This window comes from Lepisma saccharinum, chromosome 22, assembly GCF_977018435.1.
Source record: "Lepisma saccharinum chromosome 22, izLepSacc3.1, whole genome shotgun sequence".
Classification (NCBI taxonomy): domain Eukaryota; kingdom Metazoa; phylum Arthropoda; class Insecta; order Zygentoma; family Lepismatidae; genus Lepisma; species Lepisma saccharinum.
Window position 1 is genome coordinate 24,003,833 of NC_139250.1, and position 21,296 is coordinate 24,025,128.

At 37.0% G+C, this 21,296-nt stretch overlaps 1 protein-coding gene across 1 annotated transcript in view; it reads right to left on the reverse strand.

The window, feature by feature from the left end:
* LOC146004614 (uncharacterized) overlaps positions 1 to 21,296 on the reverse strand; it is a 123,442-nt gene that overhangs the window by 88,705 nt on the left and 13,441 nt on the right. Inside the window, exons 6-7 of the mRNA XM_083143487.1 lie at positions 15,392 to 15,451; positions 10,353 to 10,387 (exon numbers count right to left, since the gene is read on the reverse strand). Coding sequence (XP_082999613.1) covers positions 10,353 to 10,387; positions 15,392 to 15,451 — 95 coding nt within the window. The remainder of the gene's footprint in view (positions 1 to 10,352; positions 10,388 to 15,391; positions 15,452 to 21,296) is intronic.

A 21,296-nucleotide genomic window follows, 5' to 3' on the forward strand; every position in this document is an offset into this window, starting at 1 on the left:
TTCTATCTGAAATCTTAACCATGTAAATACCTCCAGATTTGGGTACAAATTAAGTTGTAAAATGGCATAATCATGTACTTCACTATGCAAATAGGTTTACTTTACTCATTTGCTCACTGACAGTTCAAACCTATTCATTGGTGTATTGGAAATGTTGCGATCTTGTAATCAAGGGATTGCAGGTTCAATACTCAGCAGAGGCACTTGATGGTTCAGATCCCACTTTAAACTGTAGCTTCTCAGTAGATAAAGACGACCTCATGTCTTATATTGTCGTGTGAGAACCAGAGGAACGTAACTATAAATAAGCCGTGTTTGGAGCCAGATTCACCCATGTCCAGCTTTTCTCATTAGTGGTAAAGAGGATTTAAGTATTTTGAAATTACTGACTTTTTTAGATTCAGACATAATCACTCGTGAAAATTACATAAATTAGAGTTAGGTCCATCTGGTTCTCGTACAAAAATATGTCAATACTCATTAATGGGAGGACGTCTTTGAACAGACTCCCCATTAATATATTAGTCAAATCTTAATTATTTCAACATCAAGGGGACTCTGTATTTCATTTTCAGTCTCTTGAGAGATTTTTTTATTATTATTATTTTACCTTTTGATGCTATATTTCCATTTGCATACGGCATCCAAAATTATTTTTGTTACATCATCTACTTCAAATGGTAAGGGTGATTCCCCGATGGCATAGTTGTAACATATTTGCTTTGCAATCAAGGGGCTCCAACTTTGAGAACCGGTGAGGCATAGTGGTTCGGACCCTACTTTAAACTGTAGGTTCAGTACCAATTAGCCTATCTGTGCACAAAAGTGAACTTAAAACTCCACTCAAAGAGTAAGGGAAATCCCACCCTTAGATTGTCATTATTATTCATAAATCTTTTCTCGGTGCTATAACGACTGAAAATTCCACTTCACTGAATAAATACTTTTGAGGGATTAAAGTTGTTTTACCAATCATTAAATAGCATCTAGGAATACAAAATTTACATGTTATAGACATTATAATTTACTGAAAATGTATGAAATGAAAACATATCTTTGGTATTATGTGCCAATGCTCAGAGTTTCCAAAAAAGTTCTGTATTGTACTCGCATAATTTCCACAACTTGGATCTCTGTGTAAATTTTTATAATGCCAGTTCTGTAATTTCTTTTTGCTGTTAGGCATTAATAAGTTACAGCATACAAAATGTCATGCAATTACTGTGTTCTTCCTGCAATGGAGGTGCCATCTAGTTAAGAATAACAAATGGATAATAAACAATGGATAACTCCTGTATTTTCCAATGTTTGATTTGTTCGTTCGATTTTTCAATTATTTTTTTTTTTTGTAAATAACATTTGGGGTAATAAAACGCTCATACGAAATCAGCCCTCATTCACCAAACCCCACATTACCCACCGAAAATCAATATTCTGCCATTAATTGAGAAGTTGGCAACGCTTCCGAATGTTGAATGATTTTCTTTTCTTTTTTCTTTCTTTTCATTTTTGCAAATTTTATAGATGTATTAGAAAGTAATTTGGAATACTGGAAACAACATGTGAAGGTAAATTTGAAGCTTGGAGAAATGAATTAGCACTGTTAAATTCTACACAAAGATATTATTTTCCTGAGATATTGGATTTTTAAAGTAGCTTACACAAGCACCTGTGATTTGCAGCAAATAGCCATTCTTGGTTTCCGGTTATGTAAGACACGGAGTTTTAGCAGATTTTCATCAAGGTTCAAAGGGAGTTTTGTGCTTGAGACTAGATGTTTTGTTCACTTAGAGATATTGTTATAATGCTAAGAACCCTAAACCTGAATGACCCAACCTTTCAACGAAAGTATTTAGGAATGTTTTATTAATTCTCAGAGCCTTAAATCTAACCTGCTTAACCTAACAACGTAAGACACCAATCACCTGTTTGTATCAAAGACAAGCAAAACATTAATTTTAGGAATATTTATGCATTTTTGCCCTTAAAATTCCTAAAATATTATTTACCAAGAAAAACTGAAGATACAAGCTTCAGTATGTTGCAATGTATATATATATATATATATATATATATATATATATATATATATATGAATGACTTAAGATGACCGGACCCCTCTCCGATTTTCTTCACATTTGGCGTATTTACTAATTGAGGCCTGCTAATGACGAATCTGAAGTTAAAATTTGTCGGAAACGTTTAGAAATTGCAAAATAATTGCGAACCATGGACGCTTACGACACGAATCATTGGCGCTAGCCCCACGAACCATTGACGTGTGGTTAGGTTAGGTTAGTTAAAATTTAGTGTCGTGGTAGTATCAGGATCTAGAAATTGCAAAATAATTACGAACCATTGACACTAGGCCAACGAACCATTGACGTGTGGTTAGGTTAGTCTCGGTTAGGTTAGGCAAACATAGTTAAAATTTGGTGTCATGGTAGTATCAGGAATATATATATATATTTACTTGTGAAACAAAAAAATTCGCGAAAATCGATGGTTTCCATTCCGAAAACTAAAGCCTTATTTTCGCTTATTTTGCAATTTCTAGACGTTTCCGACAACTTTTAACTTCAGATTCTTGATTAGGAGGCTTCAATTAATGAGTATGCCTAATATGAAGAAAATCGGAGAGGTGTCCGGTCATCTTAAGTCGTTTCATATATATATATATATATATATATATATATATATATATACACACACACACACACACACTCCCAAACAATCATGTAGGTATGTATGGAAGGGAAAAATCGTTCTTCACACGAGATGCAGCAAGAAATCACTAAACTATGAAGCATGTGCTAATACAGATAAAAAATCGAGCAGTGTAAAAAATACCTTTGCACCATTAATTTTTAATTTAACAATCGGAACTTGGACCGAGAAGTTACCACATATCTGTAACACATATCATAATAGATTTGAAAGAAACAACCCTCCCTCTCCCTGTCTTCTATGCAGTTAAGTTAAGAAAACTACCATTCCATATTTAAGAAATATCGGCTGGCCATTCATAACATTGTACAACTTTTCTCTTTCTTTTTTTAAGTCTTGACGTTATTAGCTAATTTGGTAAGTGCATAGGTTTGTTTTACATTTACGATACATTTCGGCATTTGTCATGAGACAGTAAACAAACCACAATCGATTTTTAGGAAGATCGATCCATCCTTCGCGCCTCTCGATTTTAATTCTCGCAATCTGATTGGTTTTTTGGGTGTAGCTTCTACGACAAACTTGTTTGGAGTGCATCACAGATTAGGTATCAGTCGTTAACGACCAGTCGGCACTCATTAACGGGCAGTCAGAACTACGATTTTCTCTCCGATCACGAGTTAGGGTGATAACGATATGGCCGTTTCCGTGCTCATGTATTCAGAGTCGGGACTAATCATCCAGAAACGAATCGTTTGCGAGATAATTGCAAATGTATGGTTACGACCTGCCAGTGATTTGATTGTGTATGCACGTTTTTGTGACATAATTGTGAATGTGTGGTTACGATCCACCACTGACTTGATTGTGTATACACGTCTTTGTGACATAATTGCGAATGTATGGTTACGGTCCGCAACTGATTTCATTTGTATACATGTCTTAGTGACATAATTTCGAATGTATGGTTACGATCCGCCACTGACTTGATTGTGTATACACGTCTTTGTGACATAATTGCTCATATATGGCTACGATCCGCCACTGACTTGATTGTCTATACACGTCTTTGTGACATACGTAATTGCGAATGTATGGTTACGATCTGGGTAAAAATTTACTATCCTTCGGACACCTCTATTTTTTTGGTTTCGTCAATTTTTGACATTCATACTTACGTATCTGCTTCGCGGAACATTCCTGAAGGTGTATTAACGTTGTTTTGATGAAATTAATTGCAATTTTTCACATTAGCAGAACATCTTGTTTTTCCTTGCCTGAGACACAATATCGCGAATACACCTTCCTACATAATTGCGCGTCCGGCTTCTCTTTTGCCAAATTTTTGACATTCGAACTTACGTATCTGCTTCGCGGAACATTCCTGAACGTGTATTGACGTTGTTTTGATGAAAGTAAGAGCAATTTTTCACATTACGACTACTTCTTCCTCCTACCTTTCCGTTTGCCTCACACACAACATGGCGCGGACACCTTCGTAAATAATAACGCGTAGGAATGACGCATCGGCCTTTTTTTTCTCTCGATTTTCAATTGTTATGCAGTGTTTCAACCTTCGGAACCCAAGAAATGCCCGTCGACAAACTTAATCATATCTATTTACGAATATTTTTTTCGAAACCAATTTTTAACTATTGAAACCTTTGCGTGGCCCTACTAACCTATCCACGCGCCAATGGTTCGTGGGGCTAGCGCCAATGGTCCGTGGGGCTAGCGCCAATGGTTCGTGGGGCTATCTTTTTCACTATTGAAACCTTTGCGTGGCCCTACTAACCTATCCACGCGCCAATGGTTCGTGGGGCTATTTTTTTCACTATTGAAACCTTTGCGTGGCCCTACTAACCTATCCACGCGCCAATGGTTCGTGGGGCTAGCGCCAATGGTCCGTGGGGCTAGCGCCAATGGTTCGTGGGGCTATCTTTTTCACTATTGAAACCTTTGCGTGGCCCTACTAACCTATCCACGCGCCAATGGTTCGTGGGGCTAGCGCCAATGGTTCGTAAGGCTATATTTTTCACTATTGAAACCTTTGCGTGGCCCTACTAACCTATCCACGCGACAATGGTTCGTGGGGCTAGCGCCAATGGTTCGTGCGGCTATATTTTTCACTATTGAAACCTTTGCGTGGCCCTACTAACCTATCCACGTGCCAATGGTTCGTGGGGCTAGCGCCAATGGTTCGTGGGGCTATCTTTTTCACTATTGAAACCTTTGCGTGGCCCTACTAACCTATCCACGCGCCAATGGTTCGTGGGGCTAGCGTCAATACTACGCACTCATTTCCAAGCTCTAGATCCTCATAATAACACACGAAATTTTAATCGAAACATATATTCCAAAAACTGCACATGGTTCTCCACGCCCGGAAGAAACTTGACCACACACCCACCACACGCCATCCTTCTACCTCCCGTTCCACCGTTCTAACTCTCGTCGCAAACGCAGACAGTTCGAAACACTGGATACCAACAAAACACAATCACGACGCGTCACGACGGTGTACGAAGGTGATGGTGTACGAACGTGATGGTGTAGGAAAATGTACGCGCCAACCGCTATCTCCGTCGGAGAATTAATTTTGAACAAACAACATGAATTTCATCTATGAAACATTCCCACATCACACAAAACACCTTCCCGATGTTCAACAATGCTACAGGAACTAATTACGGTAAGTAGTTTCTTCTGTAAAAATAAATAAATGTGTCCGAAGGATAGTAAATTAGTACCACGATCTGCTACTAACTTGATTTTGGCCTAATGCTTATAGGCTTACCTGATATAGCATAACATGTGCGAAGGTCCCATGTTCCGTGAGTCACTGATGTATCCTTGTGGATGTGCGATTTACGGGATGACATCTATTTAAAGCTTCTTGGTAACCGTGCAGCCTCCTGTGCATCCCCGATAGCCCAACCAGAAATGAAATGCATATCCGCGTATTCTTAGTTGTCACAAGGTTGTTCCATTTTGACTACATCAGCACAACTGACACTCCTCAGACTAGTGACGTACCTGTTATGCCTTACGTTCTGTACAGAACCTACGGTTTGCTTACAACGCCCCCATTCGGCAGTGTTCAGTTTTAAACAAAGAAACTTCGGAGTGCGCAAGGAGACAAGCATACGATATGTACAAACAATCAAGTCAGTGACAGATCGTGACAATACATTCGCATTATGTCACAAAATACGTGCACAAACAATCAAGTCAGTGGCGGATCGTAACAATACATTCCTAATTATATCACAAAAGATGTGTACAACAATGAAGTCAGTGGCGGATTGTAACCAAACATTCGCAATTTTGTCACAAAAGACGTTTACAAACAATCAAGTCCGTGACGTATCGTAACAATACATTTATCACAAAAGACGTGTACAAACAATCAAGTCAGTGGCGGATCGTAACCATACATTCGCAATTATGTCAAAATAGACGATTACAAACAATCAAGTCAGTGGCGGATCGTAACCATACATTCGCAATTATGTCAAAATAGACGATTACAAACAATCAAGTCAGTGGCGGATATTAACCATACATTCGCGATTATGCCACAAATGACGTGTAGAAACAATCAAGTCAGTAACGGATCGTAACCATACATTAGCAATTATGTCACAAAATACGTGTACAAACAATCAAGTCAGTGGCGGATCGTAACCATACATTCGCAATTTTGTCACAAAAGACTTGTACAAACAATCAAGTCCGTGACGGATCGTAACAATACATTCCCAATTATACGTATCACAAGAGACGTGTACAAACAATCAAGTCAGTGGTGGATCGTAACTATACATTCGCAATTATGTCACATGGGACGTGTACAAACTATCAAGTCAGTGGCGGATCGTAACCATACTTTCGGAATTATGCCACAAAATACATGTTAAAAAAAAACAATCAAGTCAGTAGCGGAAAGTCACCATACGTCCGCAATTATGCCACAAGAAACGTGTACAAACAATCAAGTCAGTGGCGTATTGAAACCATACATTCTCGATTATGCCACAAATGACGTGTAGAAACATTCAAGTCAGTAACGGATCGTAACCATACATTACGAATTATATCAGAAGAGACGTGTACAAAAAATGGAGTCAATGGCGGATCGTAACCATACATTAGCAATTATGTCACAAAATACGTGTACAAGCAATCAAGTCAGTGGCGGATCGTAACAATACATTCCCAAGTATACGTATCACAAAATACGTGTACAAGCAATCAAGTCAGTGGCGGATCGTAACAATGCATTCCCAATTATATCACAAAAGATGTGTACAACAATGAAGTCACTGGCGGATTATAACCATACATTAGCAATTATGTCACAAAATACGTGTACAAACAATCACGTCCGTGACGGATCGTAACAATACATTCCCAATTATAATATATCACAAAAGACGTGTCCAAACAATCAAGTCAGTGGCGGAACGTCACCATACGTCCTCAATTATAGAACAATAAAACGTGAACAAACAAATCAAGTCAGTGGCGGATTGTCACCATACATTCGCGATTTTGCCAAAAATGACGTGTAGAAACAATCAAGTCAGTAACGGATCGTAAATATACATTAGGAATTATATCAGAAGAGACGTGTACAAATAATAAAGTCAGTGGTGGATCTTAATCATGCCTTAGCAAATATGTCACAAAATACGTGTACAAACAATCAAGTCAGTGGTGGATCGTAACCATACATTCGCAATTATGCCAGAAAAGATGAGTACAAACAATCAAATCAGTGGCGGATCGTAACCATACATTAGTCATTATGTCACAAAATACGTGTCCAAACAATAAAGTCAGTGGCGGATCATAATGAAGTCTCTTTCTTGTTGACCTCCATTATATACACTTTTTGTTTACTTCTTTTATTAGCTAACTCGATTTTTATGATATTTTTTTTATCCTTGATCACTATCCAACATTTGATATACCTTGATTTGGTAGTTCTCTTATCCACTGCAACTCAACTATTATCAGTAGTCAGTATATTGTTCCTGTAACAGAAAATCTGATCCAGTATACAGATATTGTATGTCCGTATTGTATTGCTTTGTTGTATCATTTTATTGTACTGATTTATGAAATAAGAAAAGATAACGGGGGTACTATAAAATTCCGCGAATATGACGCCCTGATTTATTTCAATGCATCAGGGCATTAAGTGCATGTATGCGGTTAGAGGTTGGGCTTCTTATGGGGTTTCCCCTTTTTCTTCCCTTTCAGATTCGAGTTCAGGCTGGAATTTGAAAGGAGTATTGTCTACTAACAGAAATAAAACCTTTCATGTACCATCCCCCCTTCTTCGGTTTGACATTCAAATCGCCACCACTGGCCTTAAACATACATTTTTCAGGTTGTATATTTACCTCTATATCAATAATTTTACTTCTCCCGAATATTATTCTGAATACGTGCCTGCCTAAGGCATTGGCCAAACTATAGTTGAGTTACTTTTCTTATTTCTGTCTTATAAATAATGTAAGTAGTATTTAATTACTGGAATCTCATATATCAAGGTTGGAGAGAATGACGCAAGTAGATATTCAGATATACTCATTTCTATAGGTAATTAATTTTGCCAAGTAGTGAATATACAGGGTGTTTCATAAAGGAACTTTATAAATTTGTAATTATATATAAATTTATTCACACGGCTCACAGAGCTGGTTTTGATGTCAATTTGTAGCAAAATACATCACGTTTTGACTCACGTAGTAGCTTAGGTCCGAATCACAACACCGCTACTGCTAGCGACTGTTGTTCCAAAGTGGTTTCCAGTGAGTGTTTGCAGAGTTTGCAAACTCACTTCCAGCAAGACGGCGCACCGCCGCACTACCTCAACGACGTCCTCAGTAACCGCTTTCCAAATCAGTGAATAGGTCGAGGTGGGCCGATTGCTTGGCGACCTCGCTTGCCAGACCTGACACCTTTCGATTTTTACTTCTGGGGATTTATGAAGGATAAAGGTTTCAGACCACCCCTACCTGCTACATTCGCTGGTCTCAGAGCACGAATCTACGCTGCAACTGAGGAAGTTACGCCTGACAGGGTGCAGCGGGTTTGGCAATAAATCCACTTCAGATGGGATGTCTGCCACATTACCAATGGAAGTCACATTGAACCTTTAACTTATAGAGTAAAAAACTTGAGTTATTTTGCTACAAAATGACACCAAAACCATCTCTACAAGTCGTGTGAATAAATATATATTTAATTACAAAATTGTAAAGTTCTTTATGAAACACCTGTATTAATAATAAAGAACCTATTTGTTTCAATGTGAGTATATAGGGTGTAAGGGGTGACCTTCTATGCAGTACACCCAATTGTCAACCTCACTTCAACGTAGTATACCCTGGACTGCTTTTGCATCCTAATGAGGCTCTGGCGACTGGCCCTATGGCCAGTATAATTCTGGGTGTTGTACTGTATTTTGTCCTTCTGTGTGCTGAGTGCCCCCTTTAAAGCCTCAGCTTGTAACCTAAGTCAGAATATTTTAAGGTTCTAATTACGCGACGTTACAGTTATTTTATTTGTTATGGTAAGGGGCTGGACCCCGTATAACATAAAGAGTATACAAACATGCTGACGCACCTCAAAAAACTTTTAAATTCAAATACAATGTGAGTATATTATATTATCATATCAACATATTGTTGTAACAAATACCAAAAATCATATTTTGACCCTAGCAATGCCAAGGTATTTTTTGTTACACGGATTACCAAAGGGGGAGGGGGCTCAGAGGCCCATAAATGAAAGTTCAATTGAACTGGGCTGATGTGTGTTTTCTGTTATTTGTACACATAAGTTAACTAATTGGACACTACTTTCATATTTTGTTATGGATTATACATGAAAGATAAATTACATAATGATTTTTAGGCATTTATAGTACATAAATCACTGTAACATTTATTACTTTTCTTCAATTACAATATTTATACTTGGAACTATGGTTAAACTGTGCAAAATTCTAGCAAAGTTTTTTTCTTCTTCTTTTTCTACTACCCATACATTCATTGTTTCGAATTGTTACTATAGTTTAGCAATTGAATATGTCCTCTCGTGTATTGAAATACCTTTAAAACATCATTGCAAATCTTCCCTTAGAATTACCAAGGGGTGGGTCTTTGAGGCCCATAAACAATATCAACGAAATAAAGTAACTTTTTAATGAACTTTTTTGGGAAGAATCACGCGATGTCATTCTAAATATTGCAAAGAACAATTACTATTTTCTATCAATTTTTACATTGATGGATATACATGTAATACGCAAAAAATTAATCAGTGGGCCTAAGATCCGTGCCCCCTTGGTATTGCTAGGGTTAAGGTAGAATTAACACTGAACAGATTTTGAATTTTTCAACTTTTTCTGTACATGGAAAATAAAATATAAAACTAGGTCACAGCGAAATAATTGTGTCATAAGTGTAACTGTTTTTACATTGTGCCGGTTACGGGTGTGTTTATTTATGTTGATGCAGTACATAGAATGCTAACAATGCCGATTGCAAATAGGGCTACAATGGTTAAAACTTTCACTTTGTCCTTGTATTGCATAGTCGTCCAATTGAAATCATAGATGGTTTGAGAATCAGGAAATATATTAGTTCTGCGATACTCATCAGACTAACGCCAAGAATAAGGCCGGCAACTTCTCCCAGCGCCACTGCAATAACAAACATATCAGTTATTACAAAACATAACAAAGATTTATTGCAAGTACACGTTCTTCGACCTGTTTATATTCATATGATGCTATGAGTATACACGGTGATTCAGAATTCCTATTACCCACTTCTAGGGCTTGTATGGGACTTAGTATACCAAGTTTTGATAAGGAACCCTTCTCCGGAAAAGTACCGTTTTGGTACTACACAGATGACAAGATCAAATAATTTTACATCTCCCGCTTTACGGTAGGAAACCCACATTGACAGAAGGCGACATCTTCAGTCACCTGATGTCATGTGTGTTGCTTCCAACGTCCTCTGTTTACAATCTCTTTTCACAGCACATGTGGTTCCAACATGATGGCGCACCAGCACACTTTTCCCATGACGTCCGACAACATCTCAATCAAGCATACGGGGACAGGTTGATAGGTCTCGGTGGACCAACTCCTTGGTCACCGCGATCGCCAGATCAATCTCCTCTTGACTTTTTCGTATGGGGCCACATGAAGAGTCTTGTTTATGAGACTCCTGTAGTGTCGGGGTAGCCACATCGAGCAGCTCTTGTAGTGGCGCAGGTAAAGCGGGAGATGTGAAATTATGTGATCTTGTCATCTCTGTAGTACGAAAACGGTATGTTTCCGGACATGGGTTCCTTATCAAAACTTGAACTACTAAGTCCCTTCTACAACCCCTAGAAGTGTATAATAGGAATTCTAAATCACCCTGTATATATGCACAATCAAAGAACGGATAACCTGAGTGTACTATATTTTCACACAGAATAAATTGGAAGGTGTCTCTTAAGTGAAAGAAGTGGTATTCTGAATTTAATGTACCAAACAATGTTAGAACTTCTTAATTGTTAAGTAAGCCTTGGAATGATGAAAAAACTCTCTCAGGCTAGAAGTTACTTCTACCTTGATGATGAGAGTGATGTTAGCTCTCGAAAGCTTGGAATCCTTTCCACGTCTCACCTTGTCGATAGCCCTAGAGAATCTTTTCAACGTTTTTAACTCTTGTTCTCAATATCCATTATTTCTTTAAGGAATGGTGTACACAAACACACTCACCATTAATTACAAGGCGACGATGCTACCACAGTAACTAGCATTTGTTATTTTATACTGGAATTATACAAATATCGGTATCTTTTGGAATCGGTTAGGGTATCAATATCGCAAATAGTGGTATCGGCTCAGCTGTAAAGTTGACAACATACGAGAGCAGCACACTTTCAACAAACCGTGCTGATACGTGGGCTTGGTTGGTTGGTTGATTTGGTGTTTTAAGTCCACAATGCACAGTATGAAAAATCGGGACTCAACCTACAGTTTAAAGTGGGATTCGAACCACTTGTATCTCCATCGGGTGTGACACGAGGGCGTAGGTAGGGGTGGAGAGGGGCACTGGCGTACTAAGGAATTTTTTTTCGGATTTTAAACCCACATTTTGAGCGTTGTTCATAGACAAAAGTGGTAATCGACTGTCTTTTTAAGAGGGTTTACATTCACCACTACAGTTCTTCCGTAGATCTTTACAGGGTTCATTTGAAAACTTTTGATTTTGAAAGTAAACCTTTGGCAGAGCATTTTCTTGCCTATAGTCTGCCCTATGGTGACGTAATCATTGCTTGAAAAATTCAGCTAATGAATGCTTTCTTCTAATCTGGTAGGCTAATTCACTTTCTACTATTCTACTGATTAACATTCTATTTGCAGGTGTAGGGGCATAAAATGTATGCTCCGTTGAAAATATATTTTAACGCCGCAAGAAAAACTTTTGTGAACTATATGTCTTTCTTAATTTATCATTCTTACTGCGCCCCTCTGCACCGTGAAGCTTTGCTAGGGTGTTATTTACGCCACTTAAACCTTAGGGTTCATAGCATCAGAAACAGAATCCTTCCACCTATCTACTATCCTGGCCAACATCAAGTAAAACTTTCCCACTATTTCCTTTAGGTCCATCTTGACCATGTTATATTTACATATGTGTGTGTGTGTGTGTGTGTGTGTGAGTGTGTGTGTGGTTCAGGTGAAGACAACTAATTACAAGGGTTCCTTTTTGTTCCAATACAAACCCATATCACAATATAAGGTGATAGCATTTTGGTTTCTGATGTAGTATCAATTCTGCTTTATTTGCATATCAGATATTACATAAATGGATGTCTTGTGGTTGCGTCAACCAAGAAGCTCCGTATTGAAAATCATGCGTGTACTAAATCTAGTCACCATGGATATATTTGTGTTAAAATTTGTTTTATTCTTTTGCTATGAACATAAAGCAACAAATCAATCAAACACACAAAGAATTATCTGGAAATTCTCGTGCAATGAGAATGGTAATCTCACCTATAAGATCTAGTTGGCTCCGTACTACCCTAAGTTTGGTCAGTTCCTTTGGCGTCTCAAACATCATTTTGAACTTCTTGTATCCATTGTACATGTTCCTGTAATGTTAAGAATGGCAACATACATCATCTGACTGATTGGATTATTATTTTGTAACTATAGTAGGTCTATATATGCAGAAGGAATAATTTGTATAACATTTATGTTCAAAATACCGCAAATAATGTTGTTTTTGTCAGAATCGGTACAAAAGTCATAGGGAGTACATGAGATACGCTATGATTCGTGACTCGCGAAGTGTGGACTGAGCAGCTTGGAAGAAGTGTGGCAAGCCTGGAGGGTCAGGGGTGTGGAGGAGGCAAGGGGAAACTCTGACCTTGAGCTGACTGTTTTCGTGGCGAGAGCTATAGTGTTTTAACTAAAAGTTTTGGGTTTGGGAGACTAGCTGGCCTATTCAACTCCCTCTGAGGAATTTGTTTAGTGTTCCCTTACATTGTTCCTCGTTACCGCATTTCACTTTTCCTGACACACCCTTTTTTTTAACTTTGAGGTAAGGATTTTAGATTAGAGGGGTTTTCCCCGTTTCTACTGAAGGGTGAATAATGACTGTATGTGCAGAAGCAGTCAAGAATTTTAATTCATCATTACTTCAAATGTATAAGGGAATATACCTAATTACGAATCCGTACAGCCAGCAGCTTGAAGATTATTTTCTGAAATTCATCATATACAGTATGACCACAAGAAGTGAAACTTCTCTATAAGTATTGTATATTCTCGTCCTTATGCGTATAATCAATGTGTATCCGACAAATAGCCAAATGCCTATTGTAACCCCCTTAATTATAACTATTATATTGGTTTCCATATTGTTGAAACTTGAAATGAAGGACTTACTTGATATGTTGATAACGAAGGAAATGAACAGAAACCCTGGTGCAGCTTGATACGCAGTCACAGTAAAGCACTGCTCCGTCATTTTGGGTTGTGTCCACTGGGTGTAGGAACTCTGTGAAAACGGGAAATATAATAGAAAAGTTCAATTCTCTCTCTTTCTCTCTCTCTCTCTCTCTCAAACACACACACACACACACACACACACACACACATACACACAAATGGCTTGTTGTTTATTGATTTGGTTTATATTACTTTCATTTTCTGCCACTATGATGGAAATTCATGGAAGGGACACTCACAAAGAACACCCATGGACAGTGCGGGATTCAAACACATGACCTCTGGTGTCATTGTCTCTGTGCTAACTATTCTGCCAGGGATGTTACCACACACCTACACAAATACGCATACATTGGGGTTACCCTTTCCAAGATTCCCAAAGGTCAACTTCATTTTCTTGGATTGCATTTTGCGGACTGACGAGGCACTACGTCTGGTTACATGGCCTCTATGGGACTTGGGTTGTGTGGTTCTATGTGTGTATGTGTTTGTGATTGTCCCATTATCTATTTCATTTTATAACAATTCATCCTTTCCTTCGAAATTAGCTAAAAGGGACATAGACCCGATAAAAACACACTCACACACACACACGCATACGCATACATTTATAATATATATATATATATATATATATATATATATATATATATACACACACACACACACACACACATATACACACACACACACACACACACAAGTGTATGTATCCAGTGGCGGCGATTTGGTTCCAAAACTGAGGTTGGGGGCAAGGTGCCAGAACTAGAGGGGCAAGGTCAGTTAACTTTCCCTTGGTACATAAGGTTTATGATAGTACGGGGGCAACTGCATCTATACGCAACCCTCCCCCTAATCACATACACTGTATATATTAGTAACGATTTAAGGATTTGCAAGCAAACGTGTTACAATCTTTGGAACTTCATCTTTCGCATTAGTTAGCAACAGTAGATGTGCTACAGATTCAGATAACTCGGTACCAGACGAATATCGCTTGTTGCTAAGCTCCTTTCATATTTATGCAAATGTACTTGAAATATAGTGCTATAAAATCTTCCAGTTATGAAAAACAATGAAGCTCCAAAGACATGTGAGAATCTTTTCGAAATTACCATTTGTGAATGGGTTTGAAATCAAAAAGGGTGCAAAAGAAAGGAGTGTTAAGTTAAAAATAAGTTGTTTTTTTCGTGCAAATATAACAACTAAGAGTTCAGTACAATATAATTTAAATCAGTGTCGATTACCAAACTTCAAACACGTGCACGAAACTACAACGTATGGAATAACTCACATTCACAATTTATGTTTCAAAATAGGTATAAATGTGAATGTTAAGTCCATTATCAAAGAACTGAATTGCTGAACATGAACTAGATATTTTGCTTTCCACGAAAGTATTCTCAGAAGTAGCACTTCAGGGACTTATTTCTGCATGCTACCAAAGTGAGCAACTTATACCTGAATAGTGTGTCCTGTTATTCAGCAAATATGTTTCTATATGGAACAATCACAATCTCGACTGTTGTGATGAAAAGTAGTTTAAAGTTTTCTACGTGCGAAGGAAAGTTAAATACACAAAAATTATTTAAAACATATTGTTAGCACGGCCTGATTGCGTTAATACTTTAATATGTCTTTTATTTTGCAGTTAAAAACGCTTCAAATTAAATATTATCATACCTTCATGCATTCTATAGCAAGGGTCAACCACCTCTATTTCCTGGCAGAAATTGTCGAATTCTGAAAATAAATGTTATTCAACATCAGAAACTAATCATGCTAGTGGAAATTTTTCATGTTATGTCTTCATTTCAAATAATTTGTCATAAAGTATAATTGGTACGTTTTGAGAGCATAATGTGCAAGTAGTTTAGTTTTCATAGTAAAAAAGGTACTTGATAAGAACCAGTATGGCTCTGCTAAATGTAAATCATTAATGTCATCAGTAGAGCAACATTTTATATAAAACAATATGTTGTTCACTGAGATTATAAATGCTCTATATCCATTTTTTTTTTTCTCAGGAGAGAACTTTAAAGTTTGACATGATATATTTTTAGAATCTTTCTTACCATTGTGCTGAAAGTTTGTATCGTTGCAAAGGATGATATGTTGAATTATCTCTAGAAAGCAGAATTTGTTTCGTTAGGTACTTATGCTGTAATTAATTACTGAAATTTAATATAGAACAATTGCACTCGACACAATTTTGGTTTCAGAGTGCCAGTGTTCTATCTACCAGATATAATATTGAATTCTGGAAACGAGAAGGAGATGAAACAATTTCATTATAAATTTGTCCTTCGGTAGCAAAATAAAATAAATAATTCATATTTTGGAAATGAATTAACTACTTTGATTCCACAATTATTCAAACTCTTTGTCTATTAACAACAAAAGTAAGAATCGAAGACCACTACCATTGTTAAGCAGCTCCCACAAGTGACGGAGGTAAGAATGCAAGTGGTTTATATCACACTCGGATGGCTCATCTAGTTGGGTGAGGAAATTGTAGTACGGTTTCATGGCTGTACGAGTTTTCATTCTCGTGGCTGCTTCCAAATTCTGTACATTGGCTAAAAAGACTCTCAATATATCACTATTGGTTGTATGTAGGCATTAGATAATAGCCGAGAGGAATCAATTGTATCCTAAATAGACCACAGCAAAAATAACTCGATTTGCTTACAATTTGGAGATAAAATATTTGCATTCTCAACGGACGATGTTTTATATCTTGATGTAAGCAAAGCATTCGATTAAGTACATTACAAAATATTATTATGCAATTTTTTTTTTTTTCAGAAAATGTGTGCAGATGGTTTGGCAGCTACTTGCAAGGAAGAATATGTAGGGAAAAATACAATGAATGTTTTTCAGAAATAGCACACATGAAAAGTAGAGCTAGACCATTTCTACTTTTATTGTTTATGGAGACAAATTTATGGTAAATAAAAAGTGAGGAGAGTGGTAAATAAAATGTTAGTCAGCGGTATATACCAGCGGTGGAAAATAAATTGGCACACACTTTTTCATCATGAAAGGAAACAACATACAAAGGAGCTATAAATTGATAAACTACTTCATTTTTATATACTGTTTACATACACACTTAGCTGTCCAACCAAAAAGAAAACATCAACACAAAATCACTTCATTTCTATATTTGGGGGAAGAATGGAATGCAGCTTGACAGGGAGCGAAGTTTTCGAACTGAGATTATGTGCATGGGAAATCCCAATTTGCAACGTCTTCCTGATGTGATCGAAGGTAAAACGTTCTTCAGCTGCAAGTGGTAGGAAACTTTTGGGAAACGTTTCGTTACAAATCGACAGTTTGCGCGCACAACCTTGATTGCCGGTTTTCGCGTATTTTCTACTTAATTTGATGATATTTGACGGTTATTTCGCGAAAAACCGTTCATTTCGTGAAAAAGCACACATTTCGCATTACTTCGCGGATAAAACTCAAGCATATTTCATCATCGGGGGTGTAGTTACGTGCAGAATGTTCAAAATTGCATCTTTTTTCAAATTTCGCGATTTCGCACATCGCGAAAATTCAATGTCCCTAATTATTGATAAAGATGTATTGGAAGCTGTTACGTACCCAATAGGACCAAGTAATGTGAATAGTTTGCCAAAGACGAATAGAGATGTCAGCACCAGGCGTGCAAGGTTAAGAATTGGCATAATATATATGAATAACTATAAATAAGAACAAAGGAAATTGGAAAGATGAAAAAAAATAGAATATATTATAAGAAGACAAAAAATAAATATGAAAGAAGTAAATTAATATATATATCTTATAAATGAAATCAATGATCATATGTAAGTTAATATGAAAATTAAGGAAGTCAAAGCAATGATACAAGTTTGTGTCTTTGAACAGATATTGCATCTGTTTGGTTGATTTACCATTCCCGTAGCGGAAATTTTGTTTACATCAGTGGCGAGCGCGTTCCGATCGACGCCCCACAGCACTTTTTGGTTGCGCGGTTTAACCGTAGCACCTACTTGGATGCGCATGTCAATCGGCTGCACCAAGTATACACTCTGTTGTACCTAGTTAGTGGTGGCGCGTTCCAATTGCAGCCCTAAGGGAGGATATTAGTATTATTCCCAAAGCTTAAAGGAAAAGGTTGGTGAAGGATAAAGGAATTCGTTAATTAGTCAAAACCTAAATAAATTGAAATCCAGAGGGAAGTTCACAAAGGAGACAAGAAGGAAGTCCAGATCCAGACCGTCCATTGAGAAGGAAGTCCAGATCCAGACCGTACATATTGAGAAGGAAGTTCCGATCCAGACCGTCCATTGAGAAGGAAGTCCCGATCCAGATCCTCCATATTGAGAAGGAAGTCCAGATCCAGACCGTACATTGAGAAGGAAGTCCCGATCCAGATCTGCCCATTACAATGAAGGAAGAAGATTGAGATGAAAATTGACTGTAAACGAGAAAATTATAGAAGAATGTAGCTTATCATGTAAAATTCTTACTCCATGTATCCTGTGTTTAAATAATATATTCGCTTAAACGTCTCCATTGGAAGGCATCCTGTCTGGTTTCGTTGTCTACAAAGAACCCTACCCTGTAGATAAGCTAGCTGAGTTTTAAGTTTAAGGTTTATGTACCTTTGCACCAAATGAAGGTAGCAAAGCTACTTACAGTTACTTTTTAGGTTCAAGTAACTATTACTTTTTAAAATCATTGCAACTAGGGCTCGGAAGTTGATGACCTAACAAATCTCAAACAATGACCTGTAGAATGACCAAAAATTGTAAATGATGACCTAGAACTTGCAAAAATACCCTAAAATAATTCTTACTCTTAAAATCAAAGCTTGATTATTCATATATTACAAGAGTAATATATAAATCCATTCCTTGGTGGTCCCAACTCCTGAAGCAAAGGGAGAAAAGCAATTAAGTGCTAATGTATTTTGCAGGGGGGCCTTACACGATAGAGTAATAGGTCTGCATCTGAAAATACAGTACATCACATTATATACAAATGTATATATATATATATATATATATATATATTTTAAAATATTATGAATAATTCTACTTTAAAACCACAGATGAAAGTGATCAGAGTGGTCAGTAAAGTAGGCGTCACACAAAGTATTTTAAATTTTGTGGAAGAAAACTAAATTTACGACAATTAATAATTTACTCCATTGCCAAACCTTTGAGATAAAAATTATATTGTGCTCTTGCATTGAAAATATTTTCGATTGAGGGCGAACTAGCTGCAAAGATTAATTGATTCATTTGCTTTATTTTACTTCGCATTTTGACCCCCTTTTGGCTAATTTGCGAAGATAGGGATGAGTGATGATATGATGAAATTGTTGAATCACCACTCACAAACATCCATGGCCAGGCCGGGATTCGAACCCAGGAGCCCTGGTGTTTTAGCGCGATGTGCTAACACCTCCACCACGGGTGCCGGCTAGCTACAAAGACTATGCCAGGAAATTTTAATATTTAACTTATGCCAGGAAATGTGGATAAAGAGTGTAAGAGAGAAATAAACCTCAAAAATGAAGAAAAATGCGACACAAAATACTGAAAAATGACCTGAAACACACAAAGCCGAAAAATGAAAAAAAATGCAAGATTAGAACAATGTTTTTTGTTTCTAGCTGAAGGGAAACGGACTGATATCAGGTTTAGCATTGTTTTAAAGGCTCAGAAAAAATAGTTGTTCCCTAGTTCTAATTAACTCACAGTTGCATTTTGAACAGAATACAACTACTTCTAAAATAATTAACTTTTCGAACAATGAATAGTAGTAGTTGAAGATTAGACACACACACAGGAAATGTACTACGTAGGAATCTTCAGCGAAAAATGTAGGCTCGACCAGGCTCGAACCCGGGTCTCTGGCATACCGTGATGTTGCAATGGTGCCATTGCTCATTCCACTTTTTTTATTATTTACAATTTGTCTTTCATACAGTAATTTTACAGTTTTTGGATAACAATAGTTCTTTCTACTTTAACATTCAATCAGCACCTTTAAAAAATGTGCGAATAATATTTTTCTTTTATCTTGATTCACTTTATGATATTCCTGTTTCACATATATTAAAAATTGATCATGAAAATCTAGACCTTTATATATGCAGACAAACAATATATAATGTCCAACCTGCCATTGCACACATACGCAATTTAGTACATGGAAAATACGAAAACGTAGGTAACATTATGTTATGCACAGTAAACGCATTTGGATGGGTGAGACAACATTTTCCTAATAACACACATAGATATTTCGATGTTTCACGTGTCCGTATGCATTCACTTAGACAGTGTGAAATCGAACCATTTTGTTTACACCTACCACATAGTGGGTCTTGTAACAGTTTTTATTTATGTAGTTTCTCTTCCGTTTCCACTATATCCTGTACCACACAGTACCACGCAGATTTTACCAAGGGCGATAAATGTGGTGCTTCAAAATTGTTCCATATCTTGTAAAGATGGATCTATTATTACCATAACAGTATTGATGGACACAGATCATTCTATCCATATAAGGCAAAAGACGACGAAGTAAACATCGTGCAAAAATTTTATAATCTGTGCAAAACAAGGATATAGGTCTATAGATTTTTACTACCGTAGGGTTAGGAACTTTGGAAACCAGGACAATTACACCTGTATTGCTCGTCCTTCCATAGCAGTGTTGATTATATACTGCATTTGTCCAGTCTGTCACCATATTACCTACAAGTGACCAAAATCTTTTATAAAATTCTATGGGAATACCATCTATTCCTGGCGATGAGTTATTCTTCATTCCTAGAATCGCTTCGTACACCTCAAGAGCTGTAAAGGTCTTTTCAATCCGCAAGTCCGCAATTTCCGGAACTTCTTGTAAAAATATTTGTTCTTGGGCTGGATCATAACTTGTTCCTTGATATCTAGCGTAATAATCGCGGTAAAAGATTTCCATTATGTCAGTCACATTACTATGTTCAGAATTACCTTCGTATATTATCTTATGAATCGTTTTGCGTTTTTTCACGATTACGTTCATGTAGAACATGACTAATATTGGCCATTTCAAGAGAGTCAAAAGGTAACAGTTTACTACGTATTTTACACCCACTTCTTTTTTGCGCATGTAATTGCAACAATATTGCCTGTACTTGTTTAAGGTTCTGTTGCACTTTTCCCCCTCTTACCCCTTCATCAGTTTGCTCTCTCAACACTTTATAATAAAAATTGTATTTATTATTCCAATCCTGGTTCCGTTCTCTACTATATTGTCTAAAAAATCGTGTGATAGCTGGCTTTAGATATTCATCCCACCACATAATTATATTTATTTGTTTCGCCCTTAATCGTTCCCAATACTTCCATTTCTCTTGGAATTTGTCAGCAAAAAGTGGATCATCAAATAAAGATATATATTCATTTTCCAATATCCATACCCATATTATATATTTGGCAGTTGCATTTTTACCGCTATTATAATTGCACTATGATCTGAGAAGCAAGTTGGCACCATATTAACATTAGTGATATTAGTGATAATTGATGGTGAAACAAAATCTATCTAACCGTGA